Here is an 11,855-nt window from a genome sequence, read left to right as displayed (position 1 = left end):
TATGTGTTTACTTCATCATGAAGCTGTTTATTCCAAAGTTTTATTGCTCAATGTCTTGTCCTTGAATTATGGAATAGAGCCTGGCAGTCCATCCTCACCTGGCACAGAGGGAGGCCCCAAGTCCTGTTTTACGGTCTCCGGGATCAATGTCGGCAAAGCCCACTTACCCACAGGATTAGGTGCTTAGTGTACAGGGCTGAGCAGGGTGAAGGCCCCTCAGGAAGCCCTGCTGACACAGCGGCATCTGGGTTGCCATGCTCCCTTCAGGAATTCATCTAACACAATGAGAGTAAGAAGCAAGAAAGTAAACCAGAAAGAAACTAAAACCCGGACCCCCAGAGAGCTGGAAGGGCTGCCAAGAGCCGTGGAGGTGGAGAAGTGGGGAGGCACAGACGGACTCCTGAGGAGAGAACACAGCAACCGGTGTGCCACCCTGAATGCAAACTCTAAACTCCCGGTCTGCCTCGGCAAGACGACGGGACACACCACAGGAAAGCATCTGAGGGGGGATGGCTGCCCTGGCCGAGCCACGTTCTCAGGAAACAAGGTTAGCGGGCCCAGCAAAGGTGGTGGCCACGGAGCTCAGGTCTGGGTGTATCTGCAGGGCCTGTGGCGACCAGATGGAGACACTGCACAGGCAGCAGTTGTTGAGCTTGGTGACCAGAAGACAAGTCCCCGTGACAAGGTTCAATGTGAGATGAGCAGCCGTAGTACACGGGACGCTGGAGGTCAAGGCAAGACCACAGAGGCGTGTGAGGGAACATCCAGGAGAACAGGGAAACAGCCAAGGCCCAGAGACACGGAGACAAGCAAGGCAGTGTCAGCAGGGGAGACACGAACACACGCTGGAGGGAGACAGCGCACTCAGGTCTCAGGTGCAGCGGCAGGGAGAGGGCACCGAGGCAAGCGTGCGAGGAGAAGCCAGCCTGCTGGGCGGAGACCGAGGGGAGAAGCGGTACCAGAGGCAAGGTGCCCGGGCCAGAGCCCAGCAACGCAGGGTGGCAGGAGCTGACAAGCCCCACGCTGTGGCTGACGCATGCCACCACACGTGGCACGAGCATGCGGGGTGGCGGGCAGTGAGCCGGCAGTCCTCAGGGAGTAAGGGGGGCTGACTAGGAACCCAGAAGGTCGGAACAAGGGCAGGGAAGGACACAGAGCCGGTGATTCGCTTCTTACAGTGTTTTTTGTGAAGACAAGGATACTGGGATCTCAGTGGGGTAAGAAGCCACTGGTCTGGCTGGGCCTGTGGTTCAAGTGAGCAGGGGACTGACCAAGGAGGCGCCGAGGGCCCAGGGACAGGTGGGCAGACACTGCAGTGGAAGGGCCGGGCTTGGTGCAAACTGCCAGCTGACCCTCAGAAACTGACACACTATAAGTCCTATGAAAAGTCCTTACTTGGAAGCCTCCTGTCTATACCCACAAAAGTCCCTCCTCACACCCTGCCTGACTCTGAAATGCCCCAGATGAACTTGTTTCTAGAGATCTGGTCTCCTGGAAATAGATCTCTGGTGCTGGATAGATCTTGAGTCGTGAGAAAATATCACTTGCTGCACCTGGATACATGGCTGGGAGATCACCAGAATGTGAGCCCCATGCTTTCAGTGAAGGCTGCAGTTCCCAACTCCATCCACAACCCCTGCCCTTCCTTCCCTGAGGGTCTGGCTTCAGCGGTGGGACTGGAAGGCAGGAAGAGGCCTCTCGGCAGGACCCTTGACTCTCACTGACCCACAGATGCCCAGCAGCTCCGGACAGGAGCAACGGCCACCTCCAGGTTGAGAACACTCGGCTGCAGGTGACAGCGATGGCCTGAGGTTCACCGCCACATCCCCTCCTGTGTCAGCTCCAAGCATCTCACACACCAGACGTGGCCTTATGCAGACAAGAAGAGCATAGAAGAGCCTTGAGATGTTCAGAAACCCGAGGGCCGGGGAGGAGCTGCTGTGCACAGGTGGCCGTGTCCAGGACTCCCAGATGCTCGGCTTGGACCTGGCTCTGCTGGGGCTTCTAGCACCCAAGGTGGCAGAGAAAGTGGGCCTTGGCCACCCCATGAAGATGGGTCCCTTGCACACGTGGGACCAGCTAACACAAGCTCACTGGGTCAGAGGCTCCCAGCCACACAGGAACAAGATTCCTAATGCACAATCATCGTTTCAAAGGAGTATTTTGTCGTTAAGTCCTCTGGCCCAGGACGCCAGGCAGAGGTGGACCGTGCTGGCCCGAGGCACCCGCAGAAGCCACAGCTCCCACTGGCTCACGTCCTTGCCCTCGAAAGGAGGTAGGAGAGGATGAAGAAGACCACGATCAGGCCCACGGCCATACCACACAGAAGCTTTCGGTTGTCTCGCCCAGACCGCGCCATCGTGGAAAAGCGCTTCACACTCCCCGTGAGGAGGCCCGTCACACTCGTGAAATCCGTGTCCTGAGAAAGGAATCCCATCATCGTCACACAGGGGCGGCGACTCCACAACACACACACGGGTGGGGGCCTGCACAGCAGGTGGTGGGGAGCAGAGGTGACCGTGACACTCGCAAACCACAGACCCTTACCATGCCGTCCAAGTACTGGTTCTGGTCTTCCACGTCCCTATCAATGTCCAGGGCCAGCTGGTCAGAACACAGAAGAGGCAGGGTCAGGCCAGGACAAACACAATGGACAGCACCTGACCCCCAACAAGACCAGAAGAGATCAGGAGATCCAAATGCCACCTGGGCCTCACACAGGTGAGTGTGCCATAGACGGGACAAGGACGATGGAACTACCTGAAACCCTTCCAGGTCTTCACCCTCCCTCTGATACCCCCTCCAGGATGCTAGGTGGAGGCAAAAAGAGAGAACCACCACTGACCGATTTGAGCCTGGTGACCTTGGAGGCCAAGGTGTCAGCCATCCGCTTGTTCTCCCGGTCTAGAATCTCCTCCACAGCGCCGGGGCTCTGAGCTGCGAGAAAAGACAGAAGTTGAGGGCATGCATCCACCACAAGCATCCCCTGGACGCCTGCACCTCAGCCCTTTGTGGCCTCAGGGCTCTCACTCCAATCCTATCTGGCCCAGTCGGGTGTCCGGAGGTACTGGGCCTTCCTGAGTCTGTTGAGCAGGTCCCGCCCTAACCCAGAATCCAACACGTGGACTCCACACACAAGACAGGCTGTATAAACAAGTGTGCGTGAGCACATGTCCTGTGCACTCATCCAGGCTGGGATGCATGGGCACCTCCAAAGGGCTCAGTCCAACCAGCACTTTCTGACATTCTGTGACAGAACCCATACCATCCCTCCATGGATGTCACCAGCGACGTACACAGAACCTGTTCTCAGAAAAAACCAGTGAACTCTGGTAGAGCCTTAGGAAAGCCTTAGTAACAAAGATAGAGACTGATCCCAAGAGCAGGGCCTAGGTCTGCTCACTTCTGCACCCCACACAGGGCCTTGTATGACACCCAGAGCATGGTGTTTGCTGAGACCTGGCCCACACCAGGGGCTGGGCCCGGTGATTTAAAATTACCATCTTATCAGGTGGGTGATTTAACATTACCATCCTATCAGGTGGGTGACAACTGCCTCCCCCAAAGTTCAGAGTACATATTTGCCTTGGCCCACATGACTCAATGAGATTTATCTAATAAGGAGCACAGCCCTAAGAACCACGAATGTATACAGACCCCAAAATTAGAGGCGTTAGCGTCCTACCAACCCCTTGTATCCATTAATTCCTTAAAGGTCACAACAGCCCAATGAAACAAGCATCAGCATTCCACTTGGCAGACTCCCAAGGGGCTCCCAGGGGGCATGTAGGGCATCCCGAGCCCGAGTCCGTACGCGGCCTGCTTGAGCCCTCTCTTCACGCGCAGTCCCCACTCCGAGGGGGCTAGCCTCCCGGACCCGTCGACCAGGCGGCCCGGCCGAGGCCCCGGACAGAACCATCTCGCAGGGGTGGGGACTGCGGGCCTCCGGACCCCGCAGCTTCACGGCGCAGCTGGGCAGGAGCGCCCACAGGGCCCCAGGGACTCCACCGCGCTGCTGGCTGCAGCCCGGCCGCCCTGCCCCGTCTCCGCCCGCCCCCAGGGTCTCCTGGACGAGGCCACCCAGCGGGGCGGGGGCAGGCAAAGGCGGCTCCTGCCCGCAGCGGCGTCGGTTCCGGCGGGCTCCGCCGCCATCCGCCTCGGCTCTCCCGCGCTCACCCCGAGCCCAGTCCGCCATCCCGTCCAGCTCCAACCCGGGAATCCGTCACCGGCTCGGCCACAGCCTCCTCTGACGTGGCACACTCGCGGGAAGTGGCTTCCGGTCCCGCCCCTTCCGCCTCAGTCCCTCAGACTTCCGGCCGAGGTCCAGGCCGCGGGGGTGCGGCAGTGGGAAGGAAAGGACCTGCTGTTTCCTCCACAGCTTGGCTTGGGGCTGGGGGAGCCCATTGCTCTTGGGACCCCTGGGTGGTTAGTGTCGTTAGTGGCAATTAGGGTGCCAACAAACACTCCCGCAGCCATTTCCGCCTAAGGCGGCTTCAGGTCCTAACTGTGAAGAGCTCACGGGCCCTTTCCCAGGCTAGAGAGGCTCCTCGCCGGGACCCCGCGGGTCCGGAGGCCCGACCCGGCCCGCCCGGCTGCGGTGCGGCTAAGAAGCAGACTCGGTGCGAAGGCCGGCTCCAGTTACTGCCGGCGGGACGAAGTGGAGATCAGTGCCTGGAAAGTGACTGGAACGAGCGAGCAGTGCAGAAGTCGCAGGGGTGAAGCACTCCGAAGAAAACAAGAAATCAGGAAGAGGAGTGGGAGCGTAAGGGGAGTGGGGACGGTGGGCGCCAGTGCTTCTTGACTTTGCACCGGCCACTGACAGGGGCCTGACTCAAAGCAGATGCTCAACAAAGCCTTCTTGCCCAGTGGATGGACTATAAGTTACCACCCAACGTAATGGAGCATTTGCTGTGTGTCATTTAGTCCTCCTGACAATCCGCTGAAATGGGAACTTTTGTCATCTCTGCTCTTCAAGTAGTAAACTGAGTCCAGGCTAGACCAGCAGGTGTGCCTGCTTAAACAGCAAGGAAGTCACCGCACATGACCAGGCTTTGCCTTCATCCTGACCTCACTCCCCACTCTCCCCTTTCTCTCAGGCACAACAATGACGTTTCTATCTCCCACCACGGCCAATTCCCACCTTTGCACTGGCCACTCTTTCTGCCTTCCATGACCTTCTTTCAGATCCTTTCCTGGTTCACTTCTTAGCAACCGGTCTCAGCAAAAATGGCACTTCTTCAGGTCTCCCTGCAGTCCATCAAGCCCCTTTCCTTATTCGATCACAGCACTATGCCTAAAGTCGTCTCGTTTGCCCGTTTTTCTTGGTCTTCACCTCTGGCACATAAGCTGCACGAAGGCAGGGACCTTTGGGTCCTGTTCACCCGCATCCCGGCTCCTCACATGCAGTAGGCACTCAAACGCCTGTTTAGAAACCAAGTGGTCCCGGGGTTGCAAAGTCCTTTCGTTCTGTGCATCAAGAGGGGTGTTGGTGTTCGTGTGATGGAGGGGTGGGAAGCTGAGGGAATTCCTCCTACAGGGAATTCCTCCTACAGGGAATTCCGGCCCAAGAATTGAGGCTCACCGCTCGGTTCACGGGCGATTCGGGCCCAGAGGTCGGACGATCACCGAGTCGGATCTTGAAGCCCAAGCTCACTTGGCGGCGAAGCCTTCGGGTCCTAGGGGGCGCTGTTCCAGGGCTCGCCACTTTAAGGCCCGCGCAGCCCAGACTACGCCGCGCACACCTTGTCCCGGCCTCCCCCGCGCGCCTCCCAGGCCCCGCCCCGCGGTGCCGCGCAAGCCCGGTCGCGGCCACCCCGATGCGCAGAGCCTGGGCGGGGCGGGCAGACGCGGGCCCGGAACCGTGAAGCGAGGTTCCTCCCTCTTTTCCGGCGCCGGGTACCGGGGCCGCCATGGAGCCCCGGGCGGTTGCGGATGCCGTGGAGACGGGGGAGGAGGACGTAGTTATGGAGGCTCTGCGCGCATACAACCGGGAGGTAAGCAGGAGTTGTGGACGCGGGACGTGCCGGGAGGAGGTGGGGCCGGGTGGGGTCCGCACGCGTGGCCGGCGGCGGGGGCGTGAGTGGTGAGCGTGGCGAGGGGCTGAGGGTGGAAGGGAGCGCGGCGGGGAGGAGCGCCGAGTCTCTTGAGGAGTTGCTGGGGGGCTGGTGTGTGGGGCTGGGGCGCCATCTGTTCCGAGCGGTGCCTGCGGCCTCAGGTCCCTATTCACGGAGCCCGGGTTCTGCCGCGGTGGGCCTGCGCCTTCTGAGCCTCTGGGTCTCTTTGCAGAACTGCCAGAGCTTCACGTTTGATGATGCCCAACAGGAGGACAGGAAGGTGGGTGCTCATCGAAGGGTAGAGGGGCAGGGACGGGTGGCCCAGGTAGAGGAACCTGGTGGAACCGCTCTTCTCCCTGCCCACAGAGACTGGCGGAGCTGCTGGTCTCGGTCCTGGAGCAGGGCCTGCCACCTTCCCGCCGCATCATCTGGCTGCAGAGCATCCGCATCTTGTCTAGGGACCGCAGCTGCTTGGACTCATTCACCAGCCGCCGGAGCCTGCAGGCACTTGCCTGCTATGCTAGCATCTCCGCCTCCCAGGGCTCGGTCCCCGAACCCCTGGACATGGATGTTGTGCTTGAGTCCCTTAAGTGCCTGTGCAACCTTGTGTTAAGCAGCCCCGTGGCACAGGTGCTGGCGGCAGAGGCGGGGCTAGTGGTGAGGCTCGCAGAGCGAGTGGGACTGTACCGCCAGAGCAGCTTCCCCCACGACGTCCAGTTCTTTGACTTGCGTCTCCTCTTCTTGCTAACGGCACTTCGCACCGACGTGCGCCAGCAGCTGTTTCAGGAGCTGCAGGGAGTGCACCTGCTGACCGAAGCGCTGGAGCTGACTCTGGGAATGACCCCTGAAGAGAGGCCCCCTGAGCTCCTGCCTCCCCAGGAGACTGAGCGAGCCATGGAGATCCTCAAAGTGCTCTTCAACATCACCTTCGACTCCGTCAAGAGGGAAGTGGATGAGGTGAGGGCTGATCTTAGCCTGTGGATGGGGTATAACAACTTCGACGTTTCTTGGACATGTTGCTTTGTCAGGTATCTTCAAATTTCTCCATGTCAGACCAGGAGGAACCATTGGCCTATCAAAAGAAGGCAGGGAGATGCCTATCTGGGACAGGGCTCTCGAGGAAGTTTTCTCAGGGAGTTGGAGAGCATAACTGGCTCTTGCAGCTTGGCAGGAGGGCTGTCTGGTGGGGGGAGGCCGTGAGAGATTCATCACCATGCCTCTATGAGCACGGGCCTAGAGCGCAGAGCAGCTCCAAGCAGTTCCTAATCAGGAGCATGCTCTTAAGGTCGCGTGCGGGAGGACAAGCACCCAGGTGTACAGTAGAGGAGGTGTGGAATTAGTGCACGTGGTCCTGCAGCGGGCCAGATGGTAGAATCTCAGCTGGCAGCAGTGGTGGCGAGTGGGGCCCTCCCTCACAGGAATCCCTTTCTTCTTGGTCAGGAAGACACTGCCCTTTACCGGCGCCTGGGCACCCTTCTGCGGCACTGTGTGATGGTCGCTGCTGCCGGAGACCGCACAGAGGAGTTCCACGGGTGAGGGTGGTGCCTGTCGCGGGGGGCGTTCTGCTCGCAGGTCTACCTGGCGGTTCCTAGCTCGAGGGAGTCTTCTTTCATCTGGGGGAGACGGGCGTCGGTGTGTTTCCGGGGAGCTCCAGTACTTAGGGTACACAGCTAGGACGAGAGCTGTGAGTCCAGGGACAGGAACGTGCCGGTGGACTTGGGGTTGGGTAGTGTCACGGACAGTAGGGTATCTAAGGCAGCGCACTTATACACTGCCGTTCTCGCTGACCTATGCGTAGGCAGGTTCTGAGTTTTGACCGCGCGCAGCTTCGACCCAGACGTGTGGTAGCTTGGGCGTTTGTAGGGAGTGCTCCCCTCAGCTCCGGTACCTGGCGCCGGTTCACATCAGGGCCCCAGCAGGTGGTGGCAAGGATTGTACCTGTGCTAGCGGATTGGGTTTACCAAGTGCCCCTTTCATCTGTCCCCAGCCACACAGTGAACCTCCTGGGGAACTTGCCCCTCAAATGTCTGGACGTTCTTCTCACCCTGGAACCCCACGAAGGCTCTTTGGAGTTCCTGGGAGTGAACATGGATGTGATTCGTGTTCTCCTCAGCTTCCTGGAGAAGCGTCTGAACCAGGTGGGTAGGGACCTGCTGGGGCTCTGGCCCAGGCTTCCTGAGCAGCTGGGGTCGCTGCTTTTCTGTAGTCCGCGCTGGGAAGCGGAGCTCGGGTCCCCCATGTGATTCAGGTGATGCTCCAGGTCCTCCATGGTCTGGCCACGCAGGAGGCCGCACCCCCACCTTGAGAAGTATACGGAAACAAGTTCTCGGAGTCTAGCAAAGAGCTCATTTTTTAGATCTCTCTGTGGGTCTTCGAGTTGTCCTGAGAAGCCCGCCCACCCAGAGTCCCTGCTTGCGATCCTAGACTCAAAATGTCACTGAGCAAAGCAGCCCTTGGTGACGAGCATCAGCTGTGCCTTGGCAGCCCTGAGGGGGCCCACGGGACCTTCAAGCCAGAGGCTCTGATTCCTGCAGCTGCACCACAGGGCATTGACCAGCCAGTGCTCTGACCAGCCCCTCTGGCGTTTGCAGACGTATCATGCAAGCTAAGGAGTGTGACAGACTAAGATTCAGTAGGGCCCCGGGGAATCCGTGTTGCCTGCATACACTGGGAGCTGGTTTGTGTGCTGGCGGTACGCTAACAGATTCAAACGTCCCCACCGTTCTGTTGTAAAGGGAGGGAAGTTAGACTCAAAGCAGGTGAGTGATCTGCTTCAAGTTGCAGGGCATGCGAATGGCCCCGAGTTAGGGTCCACGCCTGTCCTTTTCGAAGCTCACACAGACACCCACTGCCCTCTCTTAGCCCCTCAGTTGGGGCCCCTGTGGTGGGGCCTCGTCCCGAACGCCTCCTGCCAGGACCGCCTGGTGCATGTGCCTAGCTCCCCTGGCCTCGAGTCAGATGGGCGCAGTCCAGTGACGGAGGCTCCTCTGCAGACGCACAGGCTGAAGGAGAGTGTGGCCCCCGTGCTGAGCGTGCTGACGGAGTGTGCCCGCATGCACCGCCCCGCCAGGAAGTTCCTGAAGGCCCAGGTACGGGGCAGAGGGGCCGTGGTCAGGCCCTGGTCAGAGACCCTGGTCGTTCCAGGCCCGGGCTCAGGGACAACTACATCCCCAGGTGCTGCCCCCGCTGCGGGATGTGAGGACCCGGCCCGAGGTGGGGGAGCTGTTGCGCAACAAGCTAGTTCGCCTCATGACGCACCTGGACACCGATGTGAAGAGAGTGGCAGCCGAGTTCCTGTTTGTCCTGTGCTCCGAGAGCGGTGAGTCGGGGGGCCGGCCCCTTGCCTGCCCCTCTCCAGCCCCTTCCCAGCCACGTTTGCACCCTGACCTCTGCCCTGCCCTTCAGTGCCCCGATTCATCAAGTACACAGGCTACGGGAACGCTGCCGGCCTCCTGGCTGCTAGGGGCCTCATGGCGGGGGGCCGGCCTGAGGGCCAGTACTCGGAGGACGAGGACACGGACACAGACGAGTACAAGGAAGCCAAGGCCAGGTGCGTGCCCCCCACATCCTCAGGCTGCCCTCCCTTGGCCCCCGTTCCTGTTCCCACACCCGTGTGGGCCCGTAGGGTGGGCAGGACAGGGTGACCAGCAGGTAAGACCTTACAGAGTGAGGCTGCCGGCCCCAAGCGACGCAGATCCTGACGTCAGGGCGTTGCTGAGAACACAGGCTGAGGGGGCCGAGCAGTGCGGGCACCCAGGCGGGGCAGATGGCAGGGGGCGCTCTTCTGCAGTTGCCTCGCCCTCCCCGCACCTGGGAAGAGGGTTCTTGCCCTTACAAGCCCAAGCAGGAAGAGAAGGAACCGCAGCCGCCCCCCCACAGCCCTCCCCGTGCTCCCTCCCGTGAACAGCATAAACCCGGTGACCGGAAGGGCCGAGGAGCGGCCGCGCGACCCCGCGGAGGGCATGACGGAGGAACAGAAGGAGCACGAGGCCGTGAGGCTGGTGAACATGCTCGACAGGCTCGCCAGGTCCGCAGCCCGGCCGGGGGGCGGGGTGGGGGGGGGAGCGGCCCGGGTTCTGGTGGGCTGCTTTCCTCTAGCCCAGGGTTACGGCTGAGGTCGGCACTGTGTCCGTTGTTACAGATGACGAACACTGAGGCCCAGAGAAATTAAAACACTGCCTGATGTTTCAGAGCTGAGGCAGCAGTTAGGGTTTAGGGTTAGGGTTTATTTCCTCCTGACTGAAACAGTGCCCACCCAGGCTTCCCCAGTAAACAGGAGCAGCTTGGTGGAACGGAAGGTCGCGGCCAGGGCTGAGCCATGCCTTTTCCCCACAGGCACAGGGTCATCCAGCCCATGGGGATGAGTCCCCGGGGTCAGCTAACATCCCTGCAGGATGCCATGTGTGAGACCATGGAGGGACAGCTCTCCTCGGACCCTGAGTCGGACCCTGACTGAGAATGGCTGCTCTTCTGCCGCCCTTCAGGACTGGTGCTGCTTCCAGAGAAGGCCTTGGGGCCAGGACCTGGAGAAGCCACATCCCTCCCTCCAACTTGGAGACCCTTTGCTCTTCACTCCCAGAGTTCTACTCGTGATTTGTCTTTGGTCCATTTTCTTCTCTTTAGGGCTGCGAGGGTCTTGTCCTATGAACTCCGGGAACTCAGCCTTGGTTTCCGCAAATGAAGTGGTTTCTTTTATGTGTGCCTGAGGGCAGGGCTTAACTGAAGGCAAAAATGTACATGGGTTTGGGAGGGCGGGGGCTAAGTGTGGGCGCAGGCAGACACAGCACATCCACAGCTGGCATGCGGGCCCAGAGCTGGTGTTGGGCAAGCACCACATTTCACAGGGGAAAGAACCTGCTGGAACTTTATATGCTAATGCCAGAAACACACTTCCAAGGTATGATCTGCTGTTTTTGTCCCCACTGGGTGCAGGGCTGGTAGCCTCTTGCATTCTCCGTCCTGGCTCAGTGCCCAGGTTCTCTGGTTGCGACAGTTGAGTCTCGATCCTTCCCACTGGTTTCAACCATAAATACATGAAGGAAAACGTCTCTCCTGAAACCATAAGTCTAGATTTCTATCGTGCACCACAGAGCTTCACGAAAACATTATTCTGGAATAAAGAGTTCCAGGGAAGAATGTTTGTGTGTGAATATTTGTGCAAGATATCAAGTAAAGGCATGTTAAGTAGAAATAGAATTATGTTTTTTTTTTTACAATTCGGCACTTTTCCCAGATGACCATGCATGTGTCTTGTTCTTGAAGAGGGAGGCCACCAGGTCTCCTGAGGAGCCTTGTCAGTGAAATCCGCTCCACCCCAGGGGCCCAATGGGGAAGACAAGATGCCAGGAAGGAGGGAGCACTGGGGACAGGAGCCGGGCCTTGGGGTGACCCCAGAAGAGGCCAGTACTTTAAAAGCAGCAAGATCACAGTATGTTCTGCCCAAGCAGCAGTGTGGCCTGAGCACAGGTCGGGGAGCCAGGCAAGGTTTCCAAATGAGTAACACCTTCTATCTTAGAGGTTAATCCTAGCAGCATTACTGGAAGAAGGCCTGGTGGGGGACAGCAGAGACGGGAAGCTGCTGGAATGGTCTGGAACAGATGAGTTTCTGGGGGTTGATGTGAAAGGCATCAGGTTGAGTGAACAGGATGGGGTGACCTTCAGGAGGGGTGCTGGGTGCTCTGAAGGTCCCGTGGACTTGAGCTGGAAGAGGGCACTGTACCCACCTCTGAGATGAATCAGGGACAAATGTTCTCAGTCCTCGGGTGGTTTCAGTAGAGGAAAGACACACACACACACCCAAGC

General features: G+C 59.4%; 2 protein-coding genes across 7 annotated transcripts; one reads left to right on the top strand and one right to left on the bottom strand.

The window, feature by feature from the left end:
• On the bottom strand, positions 1-5,777 carry BET1L (Bet1 golgi vesicular membrane trafficking protein like). Of its 3 annotated transcripts, none has more exons than XM_059069098.2 (4): positions 4,177-5,777; positions 2,846-2,937; positions 2,548-2,604; positions 1-2,419 (listed from the first exon to the last, which is right to left on the bottom strand). In XM_059069098.2, the coding sequence occupies exons 1-4, from the start codon at positions 4,193-4,195 to the stop codon at positions 2,252-2,254; spliced, it is 336 nt and encodes a 111-aa protein (XP_058925081.1). In that variant the 5' UTR covers positions 4,196-5,777; the 3' UTR covers positions 1-2,251. The 3 variants fall into 3 exon arrangements, with proteins under 3 accessions (XP_058925081.1, XP_058925080.1, XP_066894110.1); XM_059069097.2 differs by having other exon boundaries at positions 5,141-5,767; XM_067038009.1 differs by having other exon boundaries at positions 3,690-4,226.
• Positions 5,767-11,249, top strand: RIC8A (RIC8 guanine nucleotide exchange factor A). 4 transcript variants are annotated; one of them, XM_059068693.2, is made up of 10 exons: positions 5,767-5,993; positions 6,286-6,333; positions 6,420-7,010; positions 7,494-7,585; positions 8,041-8,191; positions 9,047-9,142; positions 9,228-9,372; positions 9,459-9,603; positions 9,961-10,080; positions 10,389-11,249. In XM_059068693.2, the coding sequence occupies exons 1-10, from the start codon at positions 5,910-5,912 to the stop codon at positions 10,507-10,509; spliced, it is 1,593 nt and encodes a 530-aa protein (XP_058924676.1). In that variant the 5' UTR covers positions 5,767-5,909; the 3' UTR covers positions 10,510-11,249. The 4 variants fall into 4 exon arrangements, with proteins under 4 accessions (XP_058924676.1, XP_066894103.1, XP_066894102.1 ...); XM_067038002.1 differs by having other exon boundaries at positions 5,783-5,993; positions 9,933-10,080; XM_067038001.1 differs by having other exon boundaries at positions 5,789-5,993; positions 9,892-10,080.
• The last annotated feature ends 606 nt before the right edge of the window (positions 11,250-11,855 follow it).

Source organism: Kogia breviceps, chromosome 7 (genome assembly GCF_026419965.1).
Source record: "Kogia breviceps isolate mKogBre1 chromosome 7, mKogBre1 haplotype 1, whole genome shotgun sequence".
Lineage (NCBI taxonomy): Eukaryota > Metazoa > Chordata > Mammalia > Artiodactyla > Physeteridae > Kogia > Kogia breviceps.
This window is presented reverse-complemented; position numbering and strand designations above follow the sequence as displayed.